The sequence below is a fragment of the Salminus brasiliensis genome, chromosome 7 (genome assembly GCF_030463535.1).
Source record: "Salminus brasiliensis chromosome 7, fSalBra1.hap2, whole genome shotgun sequence".
NCBI lineage: Eukaryota > Metazoa > Chordata > Actinopteri > Characiformes > Bryconidae > Salminus > Salminus brasiliensis.
This window is the reverse complement of record NC_132884.1, coordinates 181,767-197,719: the sequence shown is the minus strand read 5'-3', so window position 1 is coordinate 197,719 and position 15,953 is coordinate 181,767. Positions and strand designations below refer to the sequence as shown.

Below are 15,953 nucleotides of genomic sequence, written 5' to 3'. Positions count from 1 at the left end.
TTTACTTAATCCTGAATGAAAGTCCCGGATCTGAACTGCACTGGAGAACCCTGAACTCACATGTACTTTACCTCCATGCCCAGCAGGGGGCGTTGTGTCCATCAGCAGGAATCTGAGGGTCCGAGCCTTTATATAAAGACTGCTTGTCTAATTTTACCAAACAAGAAACCGAGACTCAATTTGTTTATTTAAAACTGAATTAAAAAGTGGCGAGTGTAAACAGGACACACACACACACACACACACACACACACACACACACACACACACACACCTGACAAATCAAGGAAAATAATGATGCATATAAAAAATACTTGGGGCCTAAAGGGGAACTTCAGCGTGTGAGCGGAGCTGGAACCAGGCACCGGTCGCCATGTCTACTGAGTCTTCTGAGCTTTATAGAGGAAGAACTTCCTGTGAACCTTTACTGCACAAGCTGGTGATGGTGACTGGGGTTCAGCTCAGTCCAGGAGAGGAGAGGATTTGTGAAACAGGGGCTCCTGAAATTCCACCTTAATAAATAAACAGCTGTAAGGGGGGGGGCTGTGTGAACGATCACAGTGTGTTACAGGTTCAACGAGCAGCAGGTCAGGAGACCCGTCACTGAAACACTGCAGTTCTGCTGCGGGGTGTTTCTGAAAGGAGGCTTTAAAGAAATCTACTTATTACAGAGGAGAACATGAATCACGTGGTTCCACAGAAATCACAACCAACCTCGGTCACTCCTGCAGTTCAGAAATCCCCACACTCCCACTGACACACAGCCGCCCTCACTAAACCACTGCTGACACTACTCTACCCTTCCTTCACAGGATATATTAGCTCTGAATTATTATTAATATTATTATTATTATTATTAATATATTAATTAATATAAATACCAACATTAATGTTTATAAAGGGCAACACTGTTCCAATCACTAAAACAGGATTAGATTTTAAAGCCAATAAAACTTGGCGAGGGTTTCATTTGCATCCTTCAGGCAACTGCATTAGAGAGCAGGGGCTCCACACTGACCGTCAGAGACGTTAGCTTAAAGCTTCAGTCGTACTTAAAGACTCTTAACAGAAGTCTGATCATCTCTGCAGCGTCCACGTGGACTTCAGAGGGAGTGCAGTTCAAAACGGAGTGTATTAGCTTATAGTTTAGTCCAGGAGAGGACAGTCCTCCACACCACAGGTGGCGCTGTGGCTTAACTTAGTGAATTTTAAAAAAGCTTTTAGAAGTCCTGCCCAAACGCACACGCTGTTCTCAGCTGCAAGTCCATCAGTCATCCAAGCCAGAGGTGGCACTGTTACTCAGTAACATGCAGTGATTGTTCTAATAGTTTGCAGGGCCAGTGTTCTAAAGTGCTGCAGTGAGTCCACCTCACCAGAGGTGGTGCTATCATTTTGCATGGCGACTTCGAGGCACGGCGGCAGGGCTGGAGCAGGACGTCGGTGCTTTGCTGTGGCTCTTCCAGCGCTGACGGAGCACGAAGTCGTAACCCACTGAGGAACACATGGCGTAGAACACGTTCGCCTTGTCCGGCAGCAGAAGCTCTGATTGAGAGAGAGAAGATACTATCTGGACAAAAGTATTGGGACATTGCTCTTTCATGGTTTCTTCTGAAATCAAGGGTATTAAAGAGCTGATCCTGCTTCTGTTGGAGTAACTGTCTCTACTGTCCAGAGAAGAAGACTTTCTACTAGATTCTGGAGGAACATTGCTGTGAGGATTTGATTGCATTTAGTGACAAGAGCCATTCTATTGGCAGTGCTTCTCTACAGGGGCTAGACAGATGTGTGTGCATTTGCACATCTGAGTCAGCAATCGGTGCAACTTAAAGTAGCTGAATGCATTAATTAGAAATGGTGTCCACAAATATTTGGACACGTAGTGCATTGGGCACTTTATTAGAAACACTTGTTCTTTATATTCTTCATATCTGAATATCAGACTGATGCCATGATGTCAGAGACAAATTGGCCATGGATTGTTAGGTATCTTAGAAAAGCTGTGATATGGATATTATATTATCATATCATGGATTTTATTATTAATATTATAGAACATTAATAATCACTAAGCTTAATCTAAATGCAGAGGTAGGAAAATACTATACTGAACCACTAGGTGATGCTGGAGCATCACTACTCGTTGTGCAGGTGTGTTTACCTCGGTCATGAGGCAGCATCTGTACGAGGCTGAAGTCATCAGGGCTCAGGTTGTCCAGGTGGTGTTTGGAGAGAGCTCTCTGCACCACCTGACTCGTCTTATCCTGACTGGTGATCTGACAGAGGAACAAGAACCTATGAGGCCGGTTTCACACCCTGCATCTGTTCTACAGTGGAGGTTCTAGATAAGCTCCCCCAGTCAGAGCTGTGGTTCTACAGTGGAGGAGAAGGGAAGCAGACGTCTGAAGCTCTACTAAAAGCTCCTCACAGAAAGTTCTTCACCTAATGGTGATGAAGACGCTGCCTGATGCCTGAGACACGGTTCTACCAGAGTTCTGAGAAGAGTTCGGCTCTAGAACCTGCTTTTAAAATCAGATCATTAAAATGGTGGAGGGATACATGCTGCAGGGTGTAGTGCAGCTACAGAAAGTAGTCCCTAAAGAGAACTGTATTAGTTCAGATTCTCTATTCACTATTTCACCTTCATCATCATCATCATCATCATCATCCCATATAAAACTCAGAAGACTCGTGTAGCTGCACTGGTGGGTTTGGATAGGAGATCAATTATGGGCTGTATCTGTGTTGTTGTCATGGCGACGACGCCTGCTTCCATTCACCTCCACTGTACAGAGATCATAGTGGGTTCCTAAACTGTACACACCAGGATGCTCTTGTAGATGTTTCCGTGGTCCATCTCCATGCTAACCCTGATGATGCAGGAGTCGCCCACCTGCTTATTAAAGGCAGGGTGGGAGAGGGCAGAGCAGGAGGAGGAGGAAGAGGGAGAAACATCATCGGAGCAGAGGTCCTGCTGGGAGGAGGAGACAGTGAGGTCTTCTGAAATGTTGTTTAAGGATCCAGACTGCAAGAGAGAACCGAATGTGTTACAACCCACACACACACACACACACACACACACACACACACACACACACACACACAGACAGACAGAACTGGTAGAACAGTCGTGTGAGAAGAGTTGGGCTCCGAAATGATTAAACAGGTGGAGGGATCCGTGCTGCAGGGTGGAGCACAGTGTGGAGTTTCTCAGTAATTATGCAGCTGATGCATATTTTGTTGAACATTTTGTCTAAAAGAGCTGAAGTGTGTTTGTGATGCACCAGTGGAACAGAGCTGGATGTTAATGGTTTGTAAAGTCAGATGTGTGTGCGTGTCTCTGTGTTAACATGGTCTCCTGAGGCTGAGTCAGTGTTTACACCCTCCACAACAGCCGACTGCACTGCAAGGTCACCTGCGCGGGACACACACACACACACACACACACACACACACACACACACCTGAGGTTTGGGTCGGAGGGGAGACAGGTCATCCATCTCTGAGCCGCTGGAGCTTGAAGACGATACACTGATCTGATCTGCATTAGGCTTCTCACTACTGCTTAGGAACCTACACACACACACACACACACACACACACACACACACACAGCTTGTGTTGAGTCTGTAATACTGATAAATGGAAATGAGCACTGTTCTGACTGGCTTTCCCATTTTGTCAACATAAGATCTGCTGTAGGCTGAAAGGGCGGAGCTAAACAACTAAAAAATTGGTGAGCAGACGTACGAGGTGATCTTCTTGGCAATGAGGCGCTGGCTCCAGAAGCTGGGCGAATTTGGGCACGGATCCACCGGAGGCTCCAGCTCTCTGGACAAATCATAACTATACACACACGCACGAACACACACGCACAGTTAATCTAAGCTAGATGTAAATTAGCCATATCTGTGATTGACAGCTGAAGGCTGATCTGGTGGCATTAGTGGGCAGTCTGACCTCTGCTGGTCGGAGAGGGGAGTGCAGCCGCTGAGCCAGGAGCAGACGGCAGGGTGAGCAGGGAAAGAGTACAAAGAGCAGGACGCCTGCAGCACTCGAACCTGAGCCAAAATCTCAAACTCCTGAGAGAGAGAGAGAGAGAGAGAGAGAGAGAGAGAGAGAGAGAGAGAGAGAGAGAGAGACTTTAACTTTAGACTATAACTTTATATGCAATTTACAATAAAGAGAGAGAAATACAGTAAAGTTACTGCAGTTCTACTCACTCTCCTCCGCTTCTCAATGTTGATCAGGCCTCCCTAAGAGCGAGCGAGAGAGAGAGAGAGAGAGAGAGAGAGAGTGAGAGAGAGCGAGAAATATATATATATAAGGACAGGTGTAGAGGGTATTTATGATAAGTAAAGGACTCTGAGGCGAGGTCTGCCTTAATGATGACTGAAGTGTCTGACCTCCACAGTGTCGGGCAGTGCAGTGTCCAGCATGGTCAACACAGTCAGGTATGTGCCCAGGTACGGCACCTCCCCACTACTGCAGCTCTACACACACACACACACACACACACACACACACACACACACACACACACACACACACACACACACACACACACACACACACACAATAAATCTCAAACATCATATTGTACAGATAAGTGCGCACCTGCGCACACACACACACACACACACACTTCCCCTTTCAGTCACAGGGGTCGTCAGTATTTCCATGACGAGTCCGGCGCTGAAGTCAAAAGAGGAACCTCTGATTCAGACCAGTTCCACATGTTCCCAAAGCTTCACTGCTGGTGATTCTCTCCCCAGTTTAAACCAGGAGCTTCAGAGTGGGACCAGTTACCTTTTACACAGCTCCTCCACTGCTCCACAGCTCAATGCTGGGGGGCTTTATACCCCTCTAGCCCACGCCTGGCATTAGGCAGCATGGTGCTGACAGGGTCATGATGTTGAACTGCTCCAGAGAGTCCTATTCTGACACATCTGTGTCAGCAATGTGTGCAATGTAGTGTATATTAGTAGTATTTTGTTTATGAATAGTCATTTTTTTTTTTATAGATTTATTGTCTGAGCTGTAAATGTGTCTGTAGTGTGTGTGTCTCACCGTGTGTTTGGAGCTCAGTTTGGGGGATGTGGGGGCAGAGGAGGAGGGTCCGTCAGCCGTCTGGTTACAGTCCTGTAATGAATACTGAGTCAGTCAGAGTTCAGATCCGGGGGGGGGGGGGTGTTATTTAACGGAGCTGCTGTTTACTCTTCACTCTCCCGCTGATACAGAACACTGCGCCTACCTGGAACTTTCTGAAACGGGACCACAGGGCCATGCCCACACGGACCCACCCACAGGGCCCAGCAGTGTGACTTCTCTCCCCACTCATTACAGCCAACGTCAAACTCACACTTACTGCTGCTCCGCCCCCGCCCCCTCCGACTGCTGCTCCGCCCCCACCTTGGCTTCTTCACACTGGACTTGATTTCTGATGATTAAGCATCTAAGATTTTTCTCTTTTCCAACTTCAGATTCTTGAACAATAAACTGATATTTGCTCTTTTCTCCCTGTGGAACTGGACTCTGGAGCTTTATGATGGAGTACGGTTTCGCTGAGGAGTCGCTCTGAAGTGCAGAGCTGTAGGGTTCAGACGGGTGGTTTCAGCCTCGTGTCGCTGCTACAGGAACACAACTATCAATGTTCAAACACTGCTATCAGTGTGCTCAACGGAAAACCACACACACACACACACACACACACACACACACACACACACACACACACACACACACACACACCTCCAGAATCTCTCTGGTGGTCAGGACGCAGTTTTCATCTGGGAAGTTCTCACACAGCTGCTCAAAGGCAGCCACACTGTCTCTGCAATTAAACCAGTTAGAAACCAGTTAGAAACCAAACAACCCATAACAAACCAGACTGTTTCAGTTACTGTGTCTATAAGACTGAAACATGCAAATGAGCTTCACTCAGATTGGCTGATGTATGCTGAATGGGTGGAGCTAAACTGCATTACACCAAGTGGGTGGTGTTAAGCTTCTGTAGGCTGAACAGAATTTTAATGAGCCCCCAAACAAAAGAGGGAGGGGCTAAAAGGTGAGGAGCCACTACCATTACCTGCTGACCACCGCCCAGGTCTTTTTAAGGCGGTACACGGAGTTAGACTGCAGAGCGGAGAGGATCGCCCTGAGGGAGGAGAAGTTCCTCAGCTGATGGCACTCCTGTTTATACACACATACACACACACACACACACACAGACACACAGACACACACACTTATTTTATTGTAATATAAATGGAGGTGGAGCTACAGCCACAAGAGTATCCACATTAGTGGGCGGAGCCTGGGTACGTGGGTTCTTCACGTACCTGAGCTACGGAGATCCACTTCTCAATGATGCGTGCCCGCCGAGCCGGGCTGGTGAGTGGGCATCGGGCTGTATGGCACATTCGGGGCAATCTGGGTGAGCGGGGTGGTCCGGGCGAACGGGGTGGTGTGGGCGAGCGAGGGGATTTGGGTGAGCGGGCTGTCTGTGGAGAGCCGGGTGCAGAGGTGAAGTTTGGACACAGCAGTGAGGTGATGACCCAGTTGGTGACAGCGTTAAACTGGGCGATGGTAGCACGGACCGTCGGAGCCAAACTCCGGTTCTCCTTCTTATCCCTCTGGGACCAAACGCAGCCCAGACAGTGGAACGGAACCACCCGCACAAACAGATCCTGACAAACACAGCATTATTCTAATGTTATGTAGATTTAATTACAGGTAGCCCCTGTAGTGCGGGCAGTGCTCCTCATCACTTCAGACGGCTCTACAGCTGCAGGTTCAGATGTGAGGGAAGCGTGTGATGACACTCACAGCATCCAGTCGTGTGAGCTGCTCCGCGATGTCCCGGGTGGAGAAGCTCAGTAAACTTTCGGTCTCAGCTCGGTCAGACCCCGCCCACTCTTCCCCACTGGACCCGTCCACAGCAGAAGCTTTGCTGCCCTCTGACCCCTCATTGCCCGCATGCCTGTCTGCACACACAGATACACAATCTGAACACAACTGCAAACAACTGCAAAACTGACCCACAGAAACACACACCAAATAAACCGCTTGCAGGAAAATGACTCGTGTGTAAATCAGGTTTCAGCTTCTGCCCTGGACCTGAGCAGGCTGCTTGCACTCCACCCCCCCCTCCTTAACGCTCTGCCCAGTTTAGTTAGTTACAGCCCCTAAATCTGCAGGTGATGCGGTGAATACAGACCGGAGCTGTGTCCCACCTGTACGACACACTCCTGCTCACTGGGGTCTGAGTGTATAGCAGGTAGAGGCTAACCTTCCTCCTGCAGTGTGTGCAGCAGGGTCTCAGCCTGCCGGGCGAGGCGTCTGAAACACAGCCGGTGGCGCAGGTGAGCACATAGCAGCCGAAGGGCCGAGCGCTGAGCAGCATCTCTAAAGTCCTCCCAGAACTCATCCAACCACAACCGCACCAGCACAGGGAGAGAGCTGAGGGAGGGAGGGAGGGAGGGAGGGAGAGAGAGAGAGAATGAGCAGAGTAAACACCACTCTAGTCTTTCTGGAGGTTCTAGATAGGCTGTGAGTGCAGGTGTGAACAGAACTCTGCACTGAGAGACGAGAGCTTGAGAACAGGCTAATGTCTGTTACAGATAGCCTGATTCAGAACAAGCTCTGAAGGTTCCTGCTTAATCTAGAACTTAATAAAGAATATCTAATACAGAATCCCAGAGGAGGGCTTGCTGAAATTAGCATTATGGTACATAAATGATGTCATAATGTTTTGGCTCATCTGTGTGTTTTATAACACTGTTATACACACAGCTCTTCGCAGAGCTTCACCATAACTCATATGGTCAGCAGAACCCGGAGGGGAGAGAGGGCATCGGCCACTCAGTTTCTACCGGGGGAATAAAAGCCATGCTGTTATTATGAGCTGGAACTCACCTTCTCACACACACACTGCTGTCCAGGTCAGTGATGGAGTCTTCACTGGAGAAACACAACATGAACACACACACACACACACACACACACACACACACACACACACACACACACACACACACACACACACACACACACACACACACACACACACGTCAGAAACCCAGGTTTCAGCTCTATTATTAACACAGGAACCTAATCTATTGTATACACACACAATGCAGCAGGACATTCCTTCCAACATACTGAAGGAGAGGAAACTCTCATACAGGTGGAACCTGTTATACAGAGACGTGTACACACACACACACACACACACAGTGTGTAAAAGGAGGAGCTGAAGCGTGTACTATAGAATTTTGGGAAAGCAGGAAATGTAGATATTCTGAACTGTGGCTTTAAAGCCGAGCTCCTCACCTCTGGAAGAGCAGCTGTATGAGGGAGGTGGTGCAGGTGAAGGCTCTGTAGGTGGACAGGAAGATTCGGGGGTAGTCCGGGTCACTACACTCTGGTTTGACCAGCTCGCTGACCAGGCGCTGCAGAGTGGCAGCCTTCAGCCGCCGGACCTTCAGCGTGCGGTACTGCACACAGCCTTGGGGTCGGGGCTCGGAAGAGAGGGCGTGGTCAGTGGGATCCGTCGGATCACATATGCGGTGAAGAGTCACTCCGTACACAACACCATCCTCTACCTCCTCACCCCACTCCTGCACTGGGTCCTACACACACACACACACACACACACACACACACACACACACACACACACACACATATATATATTAGTCCTAAGATAATGAGTTAGTCTTAAGTAAACATGCTAGTCCTGATTAAAGCTGGAGTGAAACGTTCATCAAACAAGTCCTAAAACATCTGGCGTTGGGGGCGGAGCCAGGCACATCTGATTCTCTGCATTATTTAGATTAGACTGACTTTAGCAGAGGTTCTCAGAACACACAAAAACCCAACAATGAGACCCAAATCCACCAGCACACACACACACACACACACACACACACACACACACACACACACACACAAACAATCGAGAGGTGATGGGTCGGTGAGGGTCGGTGTGGGTAGGTGAGGGTCGGTGTGGGGAGGTGAGGGGAGGTGAGGGTCGGTGTGGGTAGGTGAGGGTCGGTGTGGGTCGGGGAGGTGAGGGTCGGTGAGGGTCGGTGAGGGTAGGTGAGGGTAGGTGAGGGTCGGTGAGGGTCGGTGAGGGTCGGTGAGGGTAGGTGAGGGTAGGTGAGGGTAGGTGAGGGTCGGTGTGTGAGGCTGACTGAACTATATAAAACCCTTTTAGCAAGAAACCAACTTTAGCCTAGCATGCTAACTTGCTAAGGTAGCACAAACGAGCTAACTCCCCCTAATGCAGAGTAACTGCTTTTGCTAACAGGTTAGATACAAAACAGAAAAATAAAACGTAATATAATATTTATTATATGAATAATTATCTATTAAACTCAATAACTGGTGGAACGTTTAGCAAAGGAACTACGAGGCTAGAACTGACTACTTGTAGGAATTGTCCGTTCCACCTTAAATAGGCGCCAGAATGGAAGTGCTGCACTATTTAAGGTGGAACGGACGGACAACTCGAAAACTAAGTAAACTTCATAAAGAAACAGAAGATTTTCAAGTGAAATGAAACACTAAAACTACAAAATAAGAAGTTCTGTCCAAACCAACACAACAGAACCAAATAAACCCAAAACCTTTACTTAAACAGCACAGAGAAAACAGCAGACCTGGCATTACAGCAGTGTAGCAGAGCGCAGCAGTTCTTCAGCATTAGCAATGCTAATAATGCTCATAATGCTCATAATGCTCATAATGCTCATAATGCTAATAATGCTCATAATGCTAATAATGCTCATAATGCTCATAATGCTCATAATGATCATAATGCTAATAATGCTAATAATGCTCATAATGCTAATAATGCTCATAATGATCATAATGCTCATAATGCTCATAATGATCATAATGCTCATAATGCTCATAATGCTCATAATGCTAATAATGCTAATAATGCTAATAATGCTATGTGCACCAAGCTCATTAGCCAACTGCGCTCCTTCCTCACTCTGACCCACAATAAGCTCCGCCTGTTAATCAATCAACCACCCAATCAGGAGAGTGTGCGCGGATCTGGGCCTTCAGTTAGCACCATGCTAAAGGATAAAAGGTAAAAGGTGCACGTATTCGTCACTGTACAGTGTGGACTGTACAGCGAAATGTGTCCTCCGCATTTAACCCATCTGGTAGTGAACACACACACACACACACACACACTCACACACACACACACGTGTTAGGGGCAGTGAGTACACACACACACCCAGAGCGGTGGGCAGCCAACTCCAGCGCCCGGGGAGCAGAGAGGGTAAAGGGCCTTGCTCAAGGGCCCAACAGTGGCAGCTTGCCGAGCCCGGGAATCGAACCCACAACCCTGTTAATGCTAATTCTGCTAATATATAAGCAGTCATTAGCCTCATAGCTCCGCTGTGAAACACGAGAATACACAGATCAGCCATAACATTAGTACCACATGCCTAATAATAACCGCTCTGCGCTGGACACCCACGACCCTGTCGCCACTCCAATGGTCGTCCTTCCTCGGAGCTCTTTTGGTAGGTGCTGACCACTGCACACCGGGAGGAACACCCCACAAGACCCGATACCTGATGTTCTGGAGATGTTCTGACCCAGATGTCTAGAACATCACAGTTTGGTTCTTGTCAAAGTGTCTCAGATTCTTACGCTTGTCCCTTTTTTCACCTTCAAGACCTGACTGTTCACCTGCTGATATGTAGATCCACCCCTGGACAGAAACCACTGGACCCAGATCATCAGTGTCAGTCACTTCAGCTGGTTTTAATGTTATGGCTGATTGGCTACATTTTGCATATTAAATTAGGGGAATCTGATTTATGACTGAAATATTGCTTTAATCTTATATTAGTATTTAATTAGGATTATCTAACAGTCACCATAGCAACAACTTCATTATAGCACTGAATCAGCACACACACACACACACACACACACACACACACACACACACACACACACACACACACACACCTGCTGAGGAATCAGGAAAAGGATTCGGAGTCGGACCAGTCCAACAGGCCTGCAGGAATGTCCCACAAACACACCAGAACAGCCTAAATCTGAACCGATCAAACCACCAAACTAATCAGAGCGATTAATGCCTGAAGTCCCCTCCGTTCCCAGTCTAGGAGGAAACGAGTCAGTGAATCATCAAAGTAACTCAATTAGTGTTATTGCTTCGGTTCAGAATCGCTGCAAACAAAACATTCACACTGAATACAATCCTACTTACTGCCATTTAGACGTTTACAAAATAGGTCATAGATTTTTTAAATAGCCTGGGACTTTTATTTTGGCTAAGAAAATAGTATTATAATCGATCAGCTGAATCAGACACTTATTGATCAGCCTGTCAGACACTGTTAGAACTGTGTGGGCAGTGAGCTACAAACAGAAAAAATTAATAATATAATATTTAAAATGTAATTATTTATATATTCAACTTAATAGCTGTAGCTTCTAGAACTGTGGTGGAACGTTTTAGAACATTTAGCATCTTTTAGCAAAAGAACTACGAGGCTAGAACTGACTACTTGTAGGAATTGTCCGTTCCACCTTAAATGGTGCAGCAGTTCACTATTGGCCTCAGGCGCCGGAATGGAAGTGCTGCACTATTTAAGGTGGAACCGACAATTCGAAAACTAAGTGAACTTCATGAAGAAACAGACGATTTTCGAGTGAAATGAAACACTAAAACTACAAAATAAGAAGTTCTATCTTTAATAAAGTCACCCTATGATCCAAACCAACACAACAGAACCAAATAAACCCAAAACCTTTACTTAAACAGCACAGAGAGAAACAGCAGACCTCGCTAACACACCACCTCAAAACCCAACCAAACACAAATCAGATCAACAGACTGAATCGATCATCGATCAATAAAGGTTTACCATTGATATCTGCCATTTCCCCATCCTGGTCCTCAGCTCAGCACAGAAACATCCGCAGCCCGGCGCGAGCTCAATCAGTGGGAGCGCTCAAGCGCAAGCGATGCGGTCACTCACTCACTCACTCACTCGCACGCGCGCACACATACACAGGCTGCTCAGGTGCGTGAGTGGGCGGGGCTCTGACGCTGGTGTGACGCACGAAGGTGCTCCTTAGGGTGGAGCTGAATACAGAACTCTATTTTCATTTCTGGAGTCTTTGCTGGTACCGGACGCTTTCGCACCTGCAGCTCATTAAAGGCTCTGTTTGTAGGAAAGCAGGGCTCGTTAAAGTCACCATATCTGTGACGTCACAAAAACAGTCCAGTTACACCCATGTGTTGGTTGAGCCGTGTGGGTAAGTTAAAGCGGTACAGCAATTTAACTCCACCCATTTAGATCAAAGCAGAATAGCCACGCCCATTGTGCTAAAGACGTTTGCCAATGGCCATTTAAGCTGAACAGTATAGCCACGCCCATTTAAGCTAAACTTGGTTTGCTTACTCTATTCAAGCCAGAGATTCAAGCTACAGCAATTTAGCCACGCCCATTCACACGAACGCAGGTTAGCCACGCCCATTATGCTAAAGAAGTTAATTTAAGATCAAGTCATTTAGCTCCACCCATTCTTATCAAAGCAGATTAGCTCCACCCATTCTTATCAAAGAAGATTAGCTCCACCCATTAATGCTAAAGCAGGTTTGCATAGTCCGTTCAAGCCAGAGATTTAAGATACAGCAAGTTAGCCACGCCCATTATGCTAAAGAAATGTAGCCACTCTTGTTCAAGCTAAAGTAATTTAGCAACGCAGCAGTGCAGAACAGCGCCCCCTGCTGCACACAGTCGCGAACACTACAGTTAGATCAGCTTATTCACACGTACAGCTCTGCACCACGTGCACCAGAACAGACAGAGAGGGGGATCACACACACACACACACACACACACACACACACACACACACACACACACACACACACACACACACAGAGAGAGAGAGAGAGTCTGCAGTAGACAAAAGGCACACTGTTTGATTCTGTGGGACTCTGTTCATTAATGAGGCAGCACTGACGCGCGCGCGCACACACACACACACACACACACACACACACACACACACACACACACACACACACACACACACACACAACAATGGGCCCGCGGGTGACTGTGAGGACACACACAGTCCAGTTCATTAACACAGAAAATGGGGCGCTGTGTTCGTACTCCCACAACACACTCACATGCGCATGACTGCAACACACACACTGATTCATTTATATGGGAGGAAAGTGTGTGTGTGTGTGTGTGTGTGTGTGTGTGTGTGTGTGTGTGTGGCGCATTAAATGATGTCTGAGAGAGAAATCTCTGTGTCTCCACAGACCAATACTGAACTCCACAACCCATCACAGAGTGGACAGGTGAGTGCAGGTGGACAGGTTGGAAAGTGGACAGGTGAGTGCAGGTTGCTGGGCTGGGACATGTCCAGGTAAGTAGGTGGTCAGTTTCACTCACCTGTGTATGCTGTTCAGAGTCCAGCTGGTTGAATCTAATGAGCTGGACTCTCTGCAGGTGAGCGCAGTGTCCGGCTGAGCGCAGGAGCTTCTTTACCTGCAGGTCTACACACACACCTCGCTCTACTCCACACAGGTCCACACACACCCTCATCCTTCACTATTCGCACACACTCTTTACTCAAGTGGTCAAAAACTCACACACACACACACCCTAATCTAACACAAACACCACTCCCAGCATGCCCTGCTCTGAGCTGATGGGGCAGGTGAGCAGTAAAGCGAACAGGAGCAGCTCCTAAAACCAAGAAACACCTGCAGACCTTCCTGATCCGGTCCTGTAGATCCAGTCCACACTTTACTGTCACACCTGTAACACACCTGGGCTGTGTCCCAATGCTTCAGTCAGCCTCCACCCCTCTCTGCTCTCTTTCATCTTGTGTGATCTGACATTGTTTGATCTTTGCTCATCAAAGAGGGCAGAAGGAAGGGGAGCTTCATTCACCTGTTCAGACCCAGCCAAAGCGTCTCTTCCTTCTGTGATTGGTCCACAGTGTCTCTAGCTCCACCCTGGCCCCACCTTCTCCTTATGACCTCCACCTGTGTGTGGCCTAGGCTGAAGTGTGTGTGGCTGTGTGTCTGGGGTTTTCATCAATCAGGGCTAGACTAAAGACTCACCTGTACAGAGCATATTGGTGCAGAAGTCCTGGTTCTGATCCAGGTGTTTTCGGATGCACTTTAGTGTGATGCTTGGTTTTGCTGAATTTTCCATCTCTAGTTTCCTTCTTGCTTACCTCCCATAAAGATCACACTTAATGCTGTACTATACTAAATGTACAAAAGTATTGGGACACCCCTCTTAATCACTATATTCAGGTGTCTGATTCAGTCTCATTCAGCTACAGCTGTATAAACTCCAGCCTTTAGTCCTGCAGTCTGTCTTTCTTCCACACATCAGTGAAAGAACGGGAGGTTCTGAAGAGCTCACTGAACTCCAGTGTGGTTCTGTATGTAATAGGAGACACCGCTGCACCAACAACAACAAGTCAGCTGGAGAAATCTCCTCCCTCCTAGATCTTCCTCCATCAGCTGTGAGTGGTGTTATTATTGAACAGTGGAAGAGTTTAGGAGGAACAGCTCACAGAGGGCAGCTCAGCCACCGAGTGTCTGTCAGACCACGTAAAGCTCCATATTGATGCCTGTGGGTTTAGACTGGGGTAGAATTAAAGCACTGTGTGGGCGACCCCATGCTTTTATCTATATAGTGGACCTGTATGTCCTGGCTGATGTTTTGGGAGTGTTGGAGACTCCAGATCTCAATAATGTTCAAATGAAGATCAAACATGAATTTGAAAGACAGATTTTAATGGGTGTCCTAACTTTTGCACACAACTGTATAAATATCTAAATAGTTTGTTTAATGTCAGAGCGCTGACCCATGCTCAGACTGGCCACAGGAGTGTTTCTGACCTCTAATGACCTCTTTATTAACAGTACAATAAACAGCAGAGTGAAGGGCGGGGTCAGCGCTTATGCATGAATAGCCAGTTTATCTATTAATAACCGATCAATCTAATTAATAACAATAACTAATCAGAGACGCTCTGTCCGGCCGAGAGCTCAGAGCAGGTGCTGCTTATGTAACAGAGCAGAGACTGATCTGGACACTGATAGACTTCAGCTCCACAGTCAGCTTCAGTCACGAGTTTAAACCTCATTCCCTTTAGAAGAGGGTGGTGGTGGGTGATGGGGTGATGGTGGTGGGTGATGCGGGTGGTGGTGGGTGGTGGATGATGGTGGTGGTGAGTGATGGTGGTGGGTTATGATGGTGGGTGATGGTGGTGGTGTGTGATGGGCTGGTGGTGGTGGGTGATGGTGGTGGTGGGTTATGGTGGTGGGTGATGGGGTGGTGGTGGTGGGTGATGGTGGTGGTGGGTGATGGTGGTGGGTGATGGGGAGATGGTGGTGGGTGGTGGGTGATGGTGGGTTATGGTGGTGGGTGATGGTGGGTTACGGTGGTGGGTAATGGTGGTGGATGATGGTGGTGGGTGATGGTGGGTTACGGTGGTGGGTGATGGTAGTGGGTGATGGTGGATAATGGTGGTGGGTGATGGTGGGTGATGGTGGATAATGGTGGTGGGTGATGGTGGGTGATGGGGGGTGATGGTGGTGGGTGATGGTGGGTGATGGGGTGATGGTGGGTGATGGTGGTGGGTGACGGTGGGTTATGGTGGGTGATGGTGGTGGTGGGTGATGGGGTGATGGTGGTGGGTGGTGGTGGGTGGTGGCGTTGGTGTGGAGGCAGCGAGAGCTCTGTTCTGTCTGTTTTTAATTGAATTGTAATTCTGGCGTGAGCAGCTGCAGGAATGTGCTGCAGGCAGGGTCGGACCTGTGGCCGTACACCAGGACACACACACACGGACACACACACACACACACACACGTTTCAGTGTGTAAAACAATGACTGGACGTGTATTT

General features: G+C 47.8%; 1 protein-coding gene across 1 annotated transcript; it reads right to left on the bottom strand.

The window, feature by feature from the left end:
* Positions 1-249: 249 nt before the first annotated feature.
* rgl3a (ral guanine nucleotide dissociation stimulator-like 3a) lies at positions 250-13,628 on the bottom strand. Its single transcript, XM_072682756.1, has 17 exons — positions 13,476-13,628; positions 8,332-8,630; positions 7,915-7,959; positions 7,289-7,458; positions 6,826-6,983; positions 6,339-6,686; positions 6,086-6,189; positions 5,749-5,830; positions 5,068-5,139; positions 4,404-4,490; positions 4,221-4,253; positions 3,958-4,079; positions 3,748-3,843; positions 3,462-3,570; positions 2,822-3,022; positions 2,159-2,273; positions 250-1,542 (listed from the first exon to the last, which is right to left on the bottom strand). Exons 1-17 carry the CDS (start codon positions 13,626-13,628, stop codon positions 1,388-1,390), a joined length of 2,349 nt encoding a protein of 782 aa, XP_072538857.1. The 3' UTR covers positions 250-1,387.
* Between the last annotated feature and the right edge of the window lie 2,325 nt (positions 13,629-15,953).

What these genes read in the sequence shown, in the direction of transcription:
- rgl3a (XM_072682756.1), bottom strand. Translation starts at nt 13,628, where the DNA reads ATGAGGGTGTGTGTGGACCTGTGTGGAGTAGAGCGAGGTGTGTGTGTA. An exon ending in CCCCTCTCCGACCAGCAGAG is followed by an intron (nt 3,844 to 3,957) that starts GTCAGACTGCCC and finishes GTGTGTGTATAG; the next exon opens with TTATGATTTGTCCAGAGAGC. An exon ending in ACATCTACAAGAGCATCCTG is followed by an intron (nt 2,274 to 2,821) that starts GTGTGTACAGTT and finishes TTCCTCTGTCAG; the next exon opens with ATCACCAGTCAGGATAAGAC.